Here is a 15781-nt window from a genome sequence, read left to right as displayed (position 1 = left end):
CCAAAATTAAAGTGTTGGTAAGACAGAATTCTGCAACGACAACTAGCAACAAGTCACTTAAAGTCCAGACCTCCACCCTAACTGAAATATACTTTAACAAAGATTATCCTTACACTTGAAAATAAAGTTGACTTGATATCCAGTTACCAAATCAATTATCAATATATAACAGTCATGGAGTCCTTCACACAACACAAAGGCACATCGAATATAAAAATGTCTTTTACAAGGACAACCCAAGAAAAGATTCGATTAGCAAATTAAATTAACAGGGAGAGATGTCATCTTAGAATAGAATGCTGTAATTCTACAGACAGACACTCCACTGATGGATATTTCCATCCAGTGGAGCAATTTCACTGCCAACTTTTATGTATTGCAACTGACCCTGTATTCATAAATGAGCTGTTGTTTCCTCAGTCAATTCCCTCCTCTGCATAATTACTGGTCTTACTGTGACATTTCTCTCGTCAGTACACAGACAGGACTGGTGATGTTACAGAAAGTATAAAAATAAAAGTCACCACTGAGACAGTGACAGAACAACAGAATATCACAGCTCATTTCCTGATTGGAATAAAACCTGCAGCTGAATAAAAATAGACACTAAAGGGAAGATACTTTCATCTTACTAGGCCACTGCTGCCTCATTAGAGAGTGATAACTGGCAGCAGTTTAATTGGAGGGTCAGCACACAGTTGCGTGCATGTGCGGCACAGTTAAGATGGAACATTTATCATGCTAGCCTTGGCTGGTGTGGGCACAAAACCCACGTTTCTGGCATCACTGCATTGCAACCCAGCTATCCAGCCAACTGAGCTAACCAATCCCTTGGGGAAAAAAGGGACATGCAGACTTATTACAGCCTCACATTCTGCTCTTTCCACATTTTAAACTATTTCCCCCATTTTCCAGTCCCCTTGCTGTTGAATACACACACTTTTACAGCACAGGGAAGACTGCTAACATTTTTTGACTCTCCCCACATTCCTGATCAGAGAGTATTGGGCCCAACAGTAGTGACTTTTACTGTGGCAAGAACACACTGCAGACTAAAAACTGACTTGGGAGCCAAAGTGGAGCTTAAAGTTTGAAATTGTTGATTAGTAGTTGTTTATTTTTAAATTCCTTTAGAAAATTCTAATTCTAAATGTCAGTAATTAAATAATGTTTTCTTTGTACATAATTAAGTTATTGAAGAGTGAATTCTAAACAAATTATGGAGAGCAATGTTTGACCTGCAGGGTGTATATCATGCAATAGTGTTATAACATCCAGGACTGTGTTCAATTAAAAGACTGATTAAATAAGAAATCATTTAAATGCCTGATGACAGAGAATCCAAACATTTAATGATATTTTAAATGATTAAAAATATTCTTGAATATTCATTTCCATCCCCCCCAAAATAATCTGATACCATGAAGTGCAAAACATTAGAATGTCGATATTATAACAGCATAGTCACTCCAAAAAAAAAATCAGTTACATGAGCTAGATTTAACTAGGTTCATGCTTTTTGGACAGTTGAAAATGCAGTTATCCAAGTCTTCATTTTTTAAAAACGTAAGTGAGGCAGGCTTCTGCAACACAATTTCTCAACTAACTGAAAAACAATTACATGTTAACGCCACTTGAAACATATTGCCAACTTTAAACTTGTATTTGCAGATATTACGACACATACTTCCACTTTTGCTTCTGAATGTTGAAGTCGCCACTGTGTGAATCGGCGCATCAATTCTATCTTCTCTTTCAGATTCTGAATGCCTTGGATCAAATTCGTGATTACCTTTATGGATAAAATAAAAACAAATGCAATCAATTGTCACCTCATTTTATTGATAACACTTTCTGGAAAAGTAATTAAACCTACTTTAAACAGAAGTTTGCTTTAGAAGAGTTTTCTAAAAATGATTATGTAATTTGAAGTTGCATAGCAGTTAAGTTAGACTTTAGTCATTGGACATGTATTAAATAATATTTAATATTAAAACGTTGGGTCATAATTTGCATTTGCTATAGGCTAGCTTTGCCTATTTGATTGCATTGATCTCTTTTGTGGCAAATCGCTGGAAACTACAATGGAAAAGCTTGAAGGAAAACTAGCAACTGGCAGCATGCAACTGAATACCTCAAAATATTAAGGGCTCTGACATTAATGGTGCATGGATTGACAAGAAATGAAAAAAAGTGTAGGTGGGAGGGAGCGGAGGAGGAAACCTAGACAAATATTCAACTTGATCATTTTACATTTCTGAAATATTCCTAAAAATACTTTTTGGATAAGATTTCACACTCGTTTAGTTTGCAGTATTTAATTAATACAGACTTAAACATGCACAGACTTCAAATAGCTCCAAACAGATCAATTTTCTATGATGAGTTACTTCATATCTATTGTGGAAGTAAGGCAGCTCCAAACTACTCAATGACAAATGAGATGCTATTTTTGTTAAAATATGGCACTGCTTCAGGAGTATCGACCTTTGGATTTCTGTGTTTAATAGTTGGCTATGGTTCCTTGAAAATACTCGTACAAGTTTCAACAAATGCCTTATTATTTTCATAGTAATTATTCAGCTTTATTTGGAAGGAAAAAAAAATCTAAAAGAAAAACAGACCCAGATATCTTCAGTAATTTGTATATGTTGTAGTGAGGCTAGCACTAACCCTTCAGGCCATTTGCAACTGCTATCTGACCTACCGCAGCAATCAAGAGACTGGAAATTATTGGAATACACAACCCTGGTTAGGTAAGATGTTATAATGTGGAGAAATGAAATAGGAGCAGAAATAGATTGTCAAGATCGTTTGGGATCTTATGCACACACTTCAAATAAATTACATTTGCTCATTTAAATTCCAGCTTTTCATAAGACAACCCACACATTCCAGGTAGCAGTCTGGTAAATCTCCTCAGAACCACTTCTAATACATTTCATTCATCCTTAAATAAGGAGGCCAAAACTGCACAAAGAATGCAAGATATGTTCTCAACAATGTGTTAAAAAACTGAAGCCTGACATCCTTACTTATGTGTAAATCTTTTATAATAAAAGTTAGCAACCCATTAGCCGTTTGCATTGTACTTGCATACTAACCTGCAACTCAAGATATCTCACCATCTCAGAATTCTGCAAGATAAATTTAACTAGTCACACAGGAAAAGGTGGGTTAATTAGGAAGAGGCAGTATGGGCTTCTAAAGGGGAAATGACGTTCAATGAACTTCTGGGTTTTTAAAGACAAAGGTTTGATGAGGGGGACACCTGTTGGACATAGTGTTCATGGATTTCCAGTTGGCTGGCATAGTGCCAAAAAGGAAATTTGTGGCTCAAAGATAGGAAACAGTCATGCTCAATGGATATTCATTAGGTTGGGGAAGGTTTGGAGTGGAGATCCTCAGGGGTCAGTATTGGGAGCCTTACTTTCTCTGATTTATACTAATGATTTAGATCCTGGTGTAAAGCAGACATATCCAATATTTGCAGAGAACACAACGTATAAGAATTGCAAACTGAGGACAAGGTGGAACTCCAAATGAACAGACAAGTTAGAGATGTAGGTGGATGAATGCATTGTGGATGGGGTTCAGCGCAGAGAAGTGGAAGTATTGCATTTTGGTACTAAGAACATTGAAAGACATGATAAAATAGATGGAACAATTCTAAGTTGAGTGGAGAGAAATGGAGGGGCTGAGGGATATGCATGAATATGTGCACAATTAAGGTGGCAGCATAGATGGAGAAAGTAATTAATAAAGCATATAGTATTCTTGGTTTTATTCATGGGCATAGAGTACGAGAACAACGAGATATTAAACTTTTACAAAACATTTGTTCAACATCAGCTGTAGTATGGTGTATAGTTCTGGGTGCCACATTATGGAAAGGATTTGAACTAATCAAAAATAGTGCAGAAGCCATAATAACAATTCCAGAAGATGAGAGACTTGAGGAGGATACATTGAATTTTGGAATGTCCTCTTGAAAGAGAAAGCTGCTCAGAGCAGCAGCTTGGTAATTGTACCCACATCCACTATTTGCTCAGGATGTTCATTCCACATGTGAACCATCCTGTGTAAAAGATTTACCCCTCATCTCTCCTCTCACCTTAAAAGTGTGCTGCCTAGTCTTGAAATCCCCCATCTGAGGGAAAAGGCAACTACCATTAGCTCTATCTTTAACACTCATGATCTTATGACCTTGTATAATATAGCCTCTGAACCTCTAACACGCCAGTGAAAAAAGTCCCAGCCTTTATTTATAACTCAAACCGTACTCGGCAACCTCATGTGCGGCCTCGATAGAGTAGATGGAGAAATCATTCCTGCTCATAAAAGGATCAAGAATTAGGAGCACAGAATTGAAGTAATTTGCAAACAGAACAAACGTGATGCAACACTAATTAGCCCTTCTCTATAGCTGACTCTATGATGCTTTATCGGATCTCAACAGTTTTTATTGTGAGGAACAAAGTTTGGAAAACTAATTTGACAAACAAGCCACCAAGACCTGCTGGCTGCATCCAAGATGTTATAGGAAGCGGTTGATAGGGCAGCCTAGGACCAGTGGGTACAACCTCAGAGTAAAAGGCCCAACTTTTAGAACTGAGATTAGATTAGATAAGGTTAGATTACTTACAGTGTGGAAACAGGTTCTTCGAGCCAACAAGTCCACACCGACTCGCCGAAGCGCAACCCACCCAGATCCATTCCCCTACGTTTACCCCTGCCCCTAACACTACGGGCAATTTAGCATGGCCAATTCACATAACCTGCATATTTTTGTACTGTGGGAGGAAACTGGAGCATCCAGAGGAAACCCACGTAGACATGGGCAGAATGTGCAAACTCCACACAATCAGTCGCCTGAGACGGGAATTGAACCCAGGTCTCTGGTGCTGTGAGGCAACAGTGCTAACCACTGTGCCTTGAGGAAGTTCTTCAGCAAGATGGTGGTTTATCTATGGAATTCATTGCCATAGAAGGATGTAGAAGCCAAGTTATTGAGTATATTTAGGAAAGTGATAGATAGATTCCTGATTATTAAGGGGTTCAAGTGTGAGGGAGAAAGCAGGGGAGTGGGGTTCATAGACAGGTCAGCCACAATCAAAGGCTGGATGGATCAAATTGATGGATCCAGGTGGCCCAACTCTGATCCTATATTTTATGGCCTTATTGCACGAATGTTCTTCAGGGAAGAAAATCTGCCAACCTCACCTGGTATGACCTACATGCAATGCCAGATGCATAGTAACGTCATTGACTAACAAACCACACAGTTGTATGAATCTCAAAGTCCCAAAAAAAAGAAATCAAACAGACAACGTAGCATTGACCTACACACCGGAAATGACATTGACAAAAATAGCCCTGTCAACTTTGCAAAGTCTTCCTTACTGACATCTGGGATATTGTGCGAAAATTGGCAGAGCTGCCTCACAGACTAGTTAAGCAACAACCTGACAGAGTCATACTCAAGGAATCATACCTTAGAACTATGCCATAGACAACACCATCAAATCCCAGGATATGACCTATCCCACTAGCAGGGAAGGTTCTGCAGATGCGATGGCATGGTGGAGTAGTCAGGAGAGATTTACCCTGCAAGTTCTCAATATTAACTCCAAACCCCAAGTCATCTCATGGCTTAATAAAGTTAAACATGGGCAAGGAAACCTTCTGCTGATTACCATGTACAGTCCTCCCTCAGTTAATGAATCAATACTCCTCCACAGTGAGCAACATTTGGAGGAAGCACCAAATATGGTAAGGGTGTAAAATGTACTCTGGGTGGGGGATTTCAATGTCCACTAAGAGTGGTTGGGCAGCAGTAGTACTCATTGATCTGGTCAGGTCTGAAAGAACATAGCTCTAGACGAGGTTTGCAGCATGCGGTGAGGGAAAAACATATCCGACCTCATTCTGTCAGCTGCAAACACATCTGGCCATCACAATATTGTTAATGGTAACCACCATACAGTTCTTGTTGAGACAAGGCCCTGCCTTGACATTAAGACTGTCCTTCATTGTGTTGCAAGTCCTGGTCAAATCAGGTTAAATGAGTCAGACTTTGAACAGATTTGGCAACTCAAGATCAGGCATCCATTAGGTGCTGTAGACCAACAGCAGAATTGTACACCACTTTGCAACCTCAACTATCAAGCTGGGAAATCAACTTTGGCTTAATGGAGCATGTTCAGGGGCAGCACCATGTATATCCAAAAATGTGGTGTCAACATGAAGATACCACACAGGACCACTGGTGCCAGACAGTATGTGACTAGCGATAGGTAGAGTTGATCAATCCCACAATCAATGGATTATATCTAAGCTCTGCAGCCCTGGCCCATGAATGGTGGACAATTAAACAACTCACTGGAAGAGAATGCTCCACAAATGCCATCCATAAATGATGGAAAAGCCCAACATATCAGTGCAAAGAAGAAAAGGCTGAAGCATTCTCAGCAATTTTGAGTCAGAAGTGCCAAGTGGATGATCCATCTCAGTCTCCTCCATTGGTGCTAGTTTTCAGCCAATTTGATTCACTTCATGTGATAGAAAAATCATTAGAGGCACTGGATAGTGTAAAGGCTATGGCTCCTCAACATTCTGGCAACAACACCGAAGACCTCAGCACTAGAACTTGCCGCACATCTAGCTAAGCTATTTCAGGACAATTACAACACTAGCATCCATCTGACAATGTGGAAATTTGCTGAGGTATGTTGTAAAAGCAATTCAAATCCAACTCAACCAATTACTCGCATGATATAATCTCACTTTCCAGCACTTGCTGATGGTCACCATCAACAGTGCTATCAAGAAACAACTGCTGATTACAGTCTTCAACATGGACAGTACAGCATAATTCCAGGTGGTGAAGTGAGAATGACAACCTTTGACATTTAGAAGCCTAAGCAAAACTGGAATCAATGGGTTGGGGGAGAAAACCCTCCACTTGTCGGGAGTCATACCTGGTTGATAGAAGGATGTTGTGGTTGTTGGGAGATCAGTCATTTCAGCTCGAGGACATCGCTGCAAAAGCTCCTTAAAGTAGTGTTATCAGCCCAACCATCTTTAGCTGCTTCAATGACCTTCTCTCCATCATAAAGTCAGGTGGGAATGTTCATTTAAGTACTGCAGCAGTCAAATGTTCAAATGCAACAACATCTGAACAATGTTCAGGCTTCAGCTGACAACTGTCAAATAACATTTGCACATCTTAAATACTGAGCAATGACCATGTACAACAAGGGTGACAATCTAATGACCTCCTATTGACATGGAGGACAAAAAGGGAGGAGGAGGGGGGAGTGACGTTTTTGATAAAGGATAGCATTACAGCCTCCTATGGAGGGTGGATAGTCCTGAAATACATCCAGGGAAGTTATTTAGGTTGAACTGAGAAATAAGACAGGGATGATCACCTTATTGGGATTGTATTATAGACCCCCTAATAGTCAGAGGGAAATTGAGAAACAGATTTGTAAGGAAATCTCAGCAATCTGTAAGAATAATAGGGTGGTTATGGTAGGAGATTTTTATTTTCCAAACATAGACTGGGACCGCCATAGTGTTAAGGGTTTAGATGGAGAAGAATTTGTTACGACTAGAATGTTTTCTGAATCAGTATGTGAGTGTACCTACTAGAGAAGTTGCAAAATTTTATCTACTCTTGGGAAATAAGGCAGGGCAGGTGACTGTGGTGTCAGTGGGGGAGCACTTTGGGGCCAGCGACCATAATTCTATTAGATTAAAAATAATGATAGAAAAGGATAGACCAGATCTAAAAGTTGAAGTCCTAAATTGAAGGAAGGCTAATTTTGACGGTATTAGGCAAGAATTTTCAAAAGCTGACTGGGGGCAGATGTTTGCAGGTAAAGAGATGGCTGGAAAATGGGAAGCCTTCAGAAATGAGATAATGAGAATCCAGAGAAAGTATATTCCTGTTAGGGTGAAAGGAAAGGCTGGTAGGTATAGGGAATGCTGGATGACCAAGAAATTGATGGTTTGGTTAAGAAAGAGGAAGAAACGTGTCAGATATAGACAGGACAGATTGTATGAATCCTTAGCAGAGTACAAAGGCAGTAGGAGTACAATTAAGAGGAAAATCAGGAGGACAAAAAGGGGACATGAGATAGTTTTGGCAAATAGAATGAAGGAGAATCCAAAGGGTTTTTACAAATACATTAAGGACAAACGGGTAACGAGGGAGAGAATAGGGCCCCTCAAAGATCAACAAGGTGGCCTTTGTGTGGAACCGCAGGAGATGGGGGGAGATACTAAACAAGTATTTTGCACCAGTGTTTACTGTGGAAAAGGACATGGAAGATATAGACTGTAGGGAACTAGATGGCGAAATCTTGAAAATGTCCATATTACAGAGGAGGAAGTGCTGGATGTCTTGAAACACAAATGGATAAAACCCCAGGACCTGATCACGTATAGCCTAGAACTCTGTGGGAAGCTAGAGAAGTGATTGCTGGGCCTCTTGCTGAGATATTTGTATCATCCATACTCACAGGTCAGGTGCCGGAAGACTGTAGGTTGGCTAACATGGTACCACTATTTAAGGACGGTGAGGACAAGCCAGGGAACTATAGACTAGTGAGCCTGATGTCGGTGGGCAAGTTGTTGGACAGAATCCTGAGGGACAGGATGTGCATGTATTTGGAAAGGCAAGGATTGATTAGGGATAGTCAATATGGCTCTGTGCGTGGGAAACCATGTCTCACAAACTTGATGGGAGTCTTTTGAAGTAGTAACAAAGGATTGATGAAGGCAGAGCAGTGGACATTATGGACTTCTGAAAGGCATTCAACAAGGTTCCCCATGGGAGACTGGTTAGCAAGGTTAGATCTCATGGAAAACAGAGAGAACTAGCCATTTAAATACAGAACTGGCTTGAAGGTAGAAGACAGAGGGTGGTGATGGTGGAGGGCTGCTTTTCAGACTGTAGCCCTGTGACCAGTGGAGTGTCACAAGGATCAGTGCTGGGTCCACGACTTTGTCATTTCTATAAATGATTTGGATGTGAGCATAAGAGGTATAGTTAGTAAGTTTGCAGGTGACACCAAAATTGGAGGTGCAGTGGACAGCGAAGGTTATCTCAGATTACAATGGGATCTTGATCAGATGAGCCAATGGGCTAAGCAGCAGGTGGAGTTTAACTTAGATAAATGCAAGGTGCTACATTTTCGGGAGAGCAAATCTTACACATAATGGTAAGGTCCTAGGGAGTGTTGCTGAACAAAGAGACCTTGGAGTGCAGGCTCATAGTTCCTTGAAAGTAAGTCACAGGTAGATAGGATAGTGAAGGCAGCGTTTGGTATGCTTTCCTTTATTGATCAGTGTATTGAGTACAGGAGTTAGGAGATCATGGTGCAGTTGCACAGGACAATGGTTAAGCCACTTTTGGAATATTGCATGCAATTCTAGTCTCCTTCCTATCAGAAGGATGTTGTGAAAGAGTTCAGAAAAGATTGATGAGGATGTTGCCAGGGTTGGGAGGATTTGTGCTATAGGGAGAGGTTGAATAGGCTGGGGCTGTTTTTCCAGGTGCGTCGGAGGCTGAGGGGTAACCTTAGAGAGATTTATAAAATCATGAAGGGCATGGATAAGATAAATAGACAAAGTCTTTTCCCGGGGGTGGGGGAGTCCAGAACTAGAGGGCATAGGTTTAGGGTGAGAGGGGAGAGATATAAAAGAGACCTAAGGGACAACTTTTTCACAGAGGGTGGTAAGGAAGGAAGTGGTGGAGCCTAGTACAATTGCAATATTTAAGAGGCATTTGGATGGATATATGAATAGGAAGCGTTTGGAGGTATATGGGCCAGGTGCTGGCAGGTAGGACTAGATTGGATTGGGATATCTGGTTGGCACAGACCAGTTGGACTGAGGGGTCTGTTTCCATTCTTTACATCTCCAGGACTCTGACATTTAATGGTGTTACCATCACAATCCCTCACTAACATCATACAGAAGCTCAACAGGACTCGCTACATAATCTAGTGGCTACAAGAGCAGGTCACAGGCTAGGAATTCCTCAGAGAGCAATTCACTCCTGACTCTCCATGCCATATCTGCCATCTACAAGGCCTAAGTCAGGAGTGTGGTGGAATACTTCCCACTTGCTTGGATGAGTGCAGTTCCAACACAAGAAGATTAGCACCAAGACAAAGCAGCCACAGGCATCCACTCCCTCCACCACCACTCTGGAGCAGTGGTATGTTCTATTTACATGTTCTATTTGCAGAAATTCAAAGATATTTAGGCAGCACCTTCTAAATCCATGACTACTTCCATTTCAAAGGAAAAGGACCTCAAACACATAGAAACAATCTGCAAGTTCCTCTCCAAGCTACTCACCATCCTGACCTAGAAATATATTGCCATTCTTTCAGTCAAAATCCTGGAATTTCCTTCCTAAGGGCACTGTCAGTCTACTTAAACCATAGACTGCAATGATTCAAGGCAGCGGCTCATCATCACCTTCTCAGGGGCAGTAGGCATGGAAAATTATCACCGGCCAGCCAGCAATGCCCCCATCCCATGAGTGAATAAAAAGGAAAATAGCTTGTTAGTGAGCACAAACTTAGCAGATGGAATTGGACTTTGGAAAAATTGAAAGGACTACTATTTAAATGAAGAGACTCCAAAAAACATGGAAGGTGTTACATTTTTGGTAGGGTAAATCTTAGCAGGACTTATACACTTATTCGTAAGGCTCTGGGGAGTGTCGCTGAACAAAGCAACCTTGGAGTTCATTGTTCCTTGAAAGGATAGCAAAACCAACATAGTGTACAAAACCCCATGCAAGGACTGCACAAAACACTACATAGGACAAACAGGAAGACAGCTAACGATCCACACCCATGAACATCAACTAGCCACGAAACGACACGACCAGCTATCCTTAGTAGCCACACACACAGATGACAAGCAACATGAGTTCGACTGGGACAACACTACTATTATAGGACAAACCAAACAGAACAGCCAGGGAATTCCTAGAGGCATGGCACTCATCCACAGATTCAATCAATAAGCACATCGACCTGGACCCAATATACCGACCACTGCAACGGACAGCTGGAATTGACAACCGGAAGCAGAGACAAACTACTATAAATGCCGGAGGAAACATCACAGAAGCGCTTCACTGGAGGCTCCCAAGCACTGAGGATATCACCTAGACAGGGGACGAAACGTCTGCAACACAAATTCCCAGCTTGGCGAACAGAACCACAACATAAATAGGAAGGATTGAGGGATATAGGCCAAATGCTGGCAAATGTGACTAGATTAACTTAGGACATCTGGTCAGCATTGACGAGTTGAACCAAACAGGTCTGTTTGGTGCTGAACATCTCTTATGACTCCATCTGGGTGTTCATGTGTATGAAACAAAATTAGCTTAAGATACAGCAAGTAATTAAGAAGGCCTTTATTACAAGGGAGTTGGAGCTAAAAAAACAGCAAGTCTTACTACAACTATACAAGGTTGTGCTGCCGAGGTCACACCTGGAGCAATGTGTACAATTTTAGACCCCTTTTAAGAGATGTATTGGCCTGACACAAAGCTGAAGAGGTTGACCTATTAAAAATGGCTAAACAGATTAGGCCTTTATTCATTAAAGTTTAAAAGAATGAGGAGCGATTTTATGGAAAGATTTAAGAGTGAGAAAATGTTTACATCAGTGTGGGGGTATGTTTGGTCGGGAACAGGAATAAGAAGAGAAAAAAAAAGAGAAAGGAAATCTCAAACTGGAGACAGTTACAAAGAAAGGAAACACTTAGCTGAAACAGATGCAGAAGAATTTTTCCCAGAGTGCATGGATGGTGGTGATCATAGGTCAGCACAGATTTGATTGGCTTCTGTGCTGTAGAACGAGCTACATCAATCACACTTGCCAGCACTTGGCCCATAACCTTAAATGTTCAGACATTTCAAGTGCTTTTAAAAGCTCGCTTCTATTGTCCCTCAAGACACTGCACTCCAGATTACTACCACACTTTGGATGGAAAAAGGATGCACTCAAATCCCCTCTAAACCTTAAAATCATGCTCCCTTATTATTGACCATTCAATAAAGGGAATAGCTGCTTCCTATCAACCTGGTGCACGATCAGAACACTCCCTTTCCCCCTGCAACTCAATTTTGATTTAGTCCCTCTCTTCATTCTCTCCCTACCCCCCTTCCTTTATATTTTATTAATAGCATTGCCCTTAACAGGCTTTGCTTGTTAATGTTCAATTGGCCACATGGGCATTTTCCTGGTGGTGATTAGAAATGTAAAGTATATACACAATGGCATCTTTTTAATGTTGTTATTTACAGTGATACATCAAGACACACCCCTCAGCTTTCTCTGCTCTAAACAAAACAAATCCCAAGTCTAACCAAATCTCTTCCTAGCTAAAATGTTCCAACCCAGGCAACAACCTCGTGTGCCTCTTCTGAGCATTCTCCAAAGCAATCCCATAAGCGGTAACAGAACTGCACACATTACTCCTGCTGTAGTCTAACCAACATTTTGTACAGTTCCAACATAACGTCCCTACTCAAATCTCCTAGAACTGAAAAGCAATTGGCAATTAGGAACGGTAATACAGTGATTAGCACTTGCCTCAGTGCCAAGGACCCAGGTTAAATTCCCAACTTTGGGTGACAGTCTGTGTGGAGCTTGCGCATTCTCCCCATGTCTGCGGGGGTTTCCTCCAGCTGCTCTGCTTTCATTCCACAGTCCAAAAAAACGTGCAGGTTAGGTGGACTGGCCATGCTAAATTGCCCATAGTGTCCAGGGATGCTCTGGCTAGGTGGGCTAGCCACAAGAATGTAGGGTTAAAAGGGATACAGTGGGTCTGGGTAGGGTGTGGTGGGCTGTTTGGCCTGCTTCCAAAATGTAGACCTTTTAAAAAAAAGCCTGAACTGCCTTATTAATCTGCCCTGTGGGCAAGCACCCAAACATGTGTCTTCCTGAGCTTCTTAGTGTTCTGTCGTCACTCATTACGTAGCCTTTGTCATATTAGTTCCAAAATGCATTAAATTCCATTTGTCATGAATCTGCCCACCTGATCAATACATCTAAATCTGCCTGCAATCCAATACCTTCTTCCTCACTATTAACCACCCAGACTATACCATTCGCTTCCATAAATCGGTTTGCTGAGTGTGGTGCTGGAAAAGCACAGCAGGTCAGGCAGCATCTGAAGAGCAGGAGAATCAACGTTTCGGGCAAGGGCTTTCCTGATGAAGAGCTCTTGCCTGAAACATTGATTCTCTTGCTACTCGGATGCTCCCTGACCTGCTGTACTTTTTCAGTACCACACTCTTGACTCTGATCTTCAGCATCTGGAGATCACTTTCTCCCTCCTGATTTATGGAAGCACCCACACGCTCTGGAGGCATCTGGTAGATTACAAGGTAGGATTCCTCAAGTATGATATTGTCACACAAGTATGCTGCTTGACTTATCTGTGGGGCAGCTTTCCAACATTAAAGAGATGTTCAGTGGCTAGTAAGGACAACCTCTGGGGTTGATAGGGTTTGACTTGCTGTTTAAATGGTAATGCCAGGTCATCCACCCGTTTGATTGACGAGGGCTCAGGAAATTAGGTTAAAGATAGTTTATTTAGTGTGTATGCAGAGAGAGCCGATCTTACCGTGAAAAATGTATCTATACTCTGATGGTTACAAACACCTCTAAAATTACAGCATACATATTACATCAACTGTTTCCCACTGTTATTCAGCAGTATTGTACGTGCTACACCCAAAGCAAGTACCACCTTTGCTGATGGAGTGCAGGAACTGCACCCCTAGTCTGCCTTTGAGGTTCTCATTTACTGGGACAACGACCGAAAATTTAACCCTTGATTAACAACCTGATTCAATCCGTTCAGTCCACAATCATTCCTTTGTTTAGGCTTTGCAGCAATTTCAGAGTTAAACATATTGCTTTAGATCAGAGTCAGATCAAGGCCAGACAAGAGAACAATCAGATTTTGTTCCTGAAAAGCCATCAGTGAATCACATTTTCTTTAAAAATGAAAATGGACATGTTTTTACTTTGAAAGATTTGTCATGTCGATGTTGTAGGAAAGAAAAACTAATGTTGGAAAAACTGAAGCATAAGCATTGCCAGTTTTAGTTTTCATGATGTAGTGGTGGGACGAGATTGGGTTGGGATACCTGGTCGTCATGGACAAGGTGGATTGAAAGGTCTGTTTCCATGCTGTACATCTCTATGACTCAATGAACATTTATCAGAATCTTAAAGCCTTTATCCCATCACATATGTGCCACTTTTTTTTTTGAAAAAGTTATCCAATTAGTTTCATTTACATGCTCTTTTCTCATAACCTTATAAATATTTTTCTTTTTGGCAATGTTCCATTTGCAATTTGAAGGTTACCACTGAATCTGCTTTCTTCATCTTTTCAGACAGCTTATTCTGGACTATAAAAACTTATTGAAGAAATATTATCTCCTTCACTATGCTTTTACCAGGGAATTTTATCACAAGATTAGCACAGAACTCTTTAGAGATCTGCTCTGAATAACATTACTCATTATGACAGAAGAGTTGCAGGTACTTGGAATATATACGAGATGTCACACATCACAGCAGTTGTTTAGAAGACAGCTTAGGAGCCAGACATTACCTCCTGCTTTAATTTTTACCTGTATTGCAATGAGAACATAATTTTTCAACTGACATAGCAGTACAAGATATAGCAGAGTGTAAGTATTCAGTTATATGAAGATACTGTAAGGGATAAAGGTTACAGATTTCATAGCAATAAGTGGATTTTTTTTGCAACCTCTGCATGCAAAAGGAAAGTTTAAGCTACAGATCAGATTTACATCAGTTATCAAAGTTATGAAAGTTATCAATACCTCTCCAGTGATATGGGTGACACCATTTTTCTAATATGTCAGATACATAACTGAAATTATTTCTGAACACAGACATGGATGATCTGTTACTTTAGACATTTATTTTGCTTTGCGATATGAGTAACCTCATGAAATGATTCACTTTGAATTTTAAATATTTTCTGCATAGCAATTAATATACCTCATCTTTTCTTCGAACAGATTCCTCGTATGTGCAAATTAACTGGTTCAAGTTCTCTGTCTGACAGATCATTTGTGCAACTTGAGCTTCATGTTTCATCCTTTCATCTTGCAACTCCTGCTTGTGCTGCTCAATAACCGACAACCTCCACTGACGAATTTCAGACAGAATATTGGTCTTCAAAAAGAAATGAGAGAACTTGATCAGTGATCAAATAAAATTCCGCTTAGTACATATTTCTTCAAAGAGGACTTGTGAATAATAATTAAATTTGTAGAGATCCACAATCACATTTAATGTAGTTGCATCAATAACAGTGCTAGCCAACCCAATCTCAATATTGCCCTACTCCAAAACTCCCAGTGGACAAAAGATGTTAAAATTGACTTTTGAATTCAAATTCCAGTTGCTCCCTCGACACTCCTTTTTGGGCAGTATTACTTTCTCATTACAGCAAACTGCAAAAATCAGCACTGAACATTTACAATGTACACAAATAGAACTTAGGTTACACTTTTTCCCCCTTACTAAGTTTGCTAATTCGTGGGAAAGTAAGCTGTGGTGCATGCAATGAGGTTTGAGGGCATTTGAGGGCAGACAAGAATAAAGTAGATGGAATAGGATATGGAGGAGTGTCATATAGCATGGCAAAGATCCTTCAATCCAACTAGTCCATGCCAAGCATAATCCCA

The 15781-nt window shown here is 40.7% G+C and overlaps 1 protein-coding gene across 2 annotated transcripts in view; it reads right to left on the bottom strand.

The window, feature by feature from the left end:
- poc5 (POC5 centriolar protein homolog (Chlamydomonas)) overlaps nt 1-15781 on the bottom strand; it is a 79930-nt gene that overhangs the window by 32289 nt on the left and 31860 nt on the right. For both annotated transcript variants that reach the window (XM_060835873.1, XM_060835874.1), the window contains exons 6-7: nt 15090-15266; nt 1688-1792 (exon numbers count right to left, since the gene is read on the bottom strand). In XM_060835873.1, coding sequence (XP_060691856.1) covers nt 1688-1792; nt 15090-15266 — 282 coding nt within the window. The remainder of the gene's footprint in view (nt 1-1687; nt 1793-15089; nt 15267-15781) is intronic.

This window comes from Hemiscyllium ocellatum, chromosome 2, assembly GCF_020745735.1.
Source record: "Hemiscyllium ocellatum isolate sHemOce1 chromosome 2, sHemOce1.pat.X.cur, whole genome shotgun sequence".
Classification (NCBI taxonomy): Eukaryota; Metazoa; Chordata; class Chondrichthyes; order Orectolobiformes; family Hemiscylliidae; genus Hemiscyllium; species Hemiscyllium ocellatum.
Note: the sequence above shows the minus strand (reverse complement) of the source record. Positions and strands in the feature narration are given on the sequence as shown.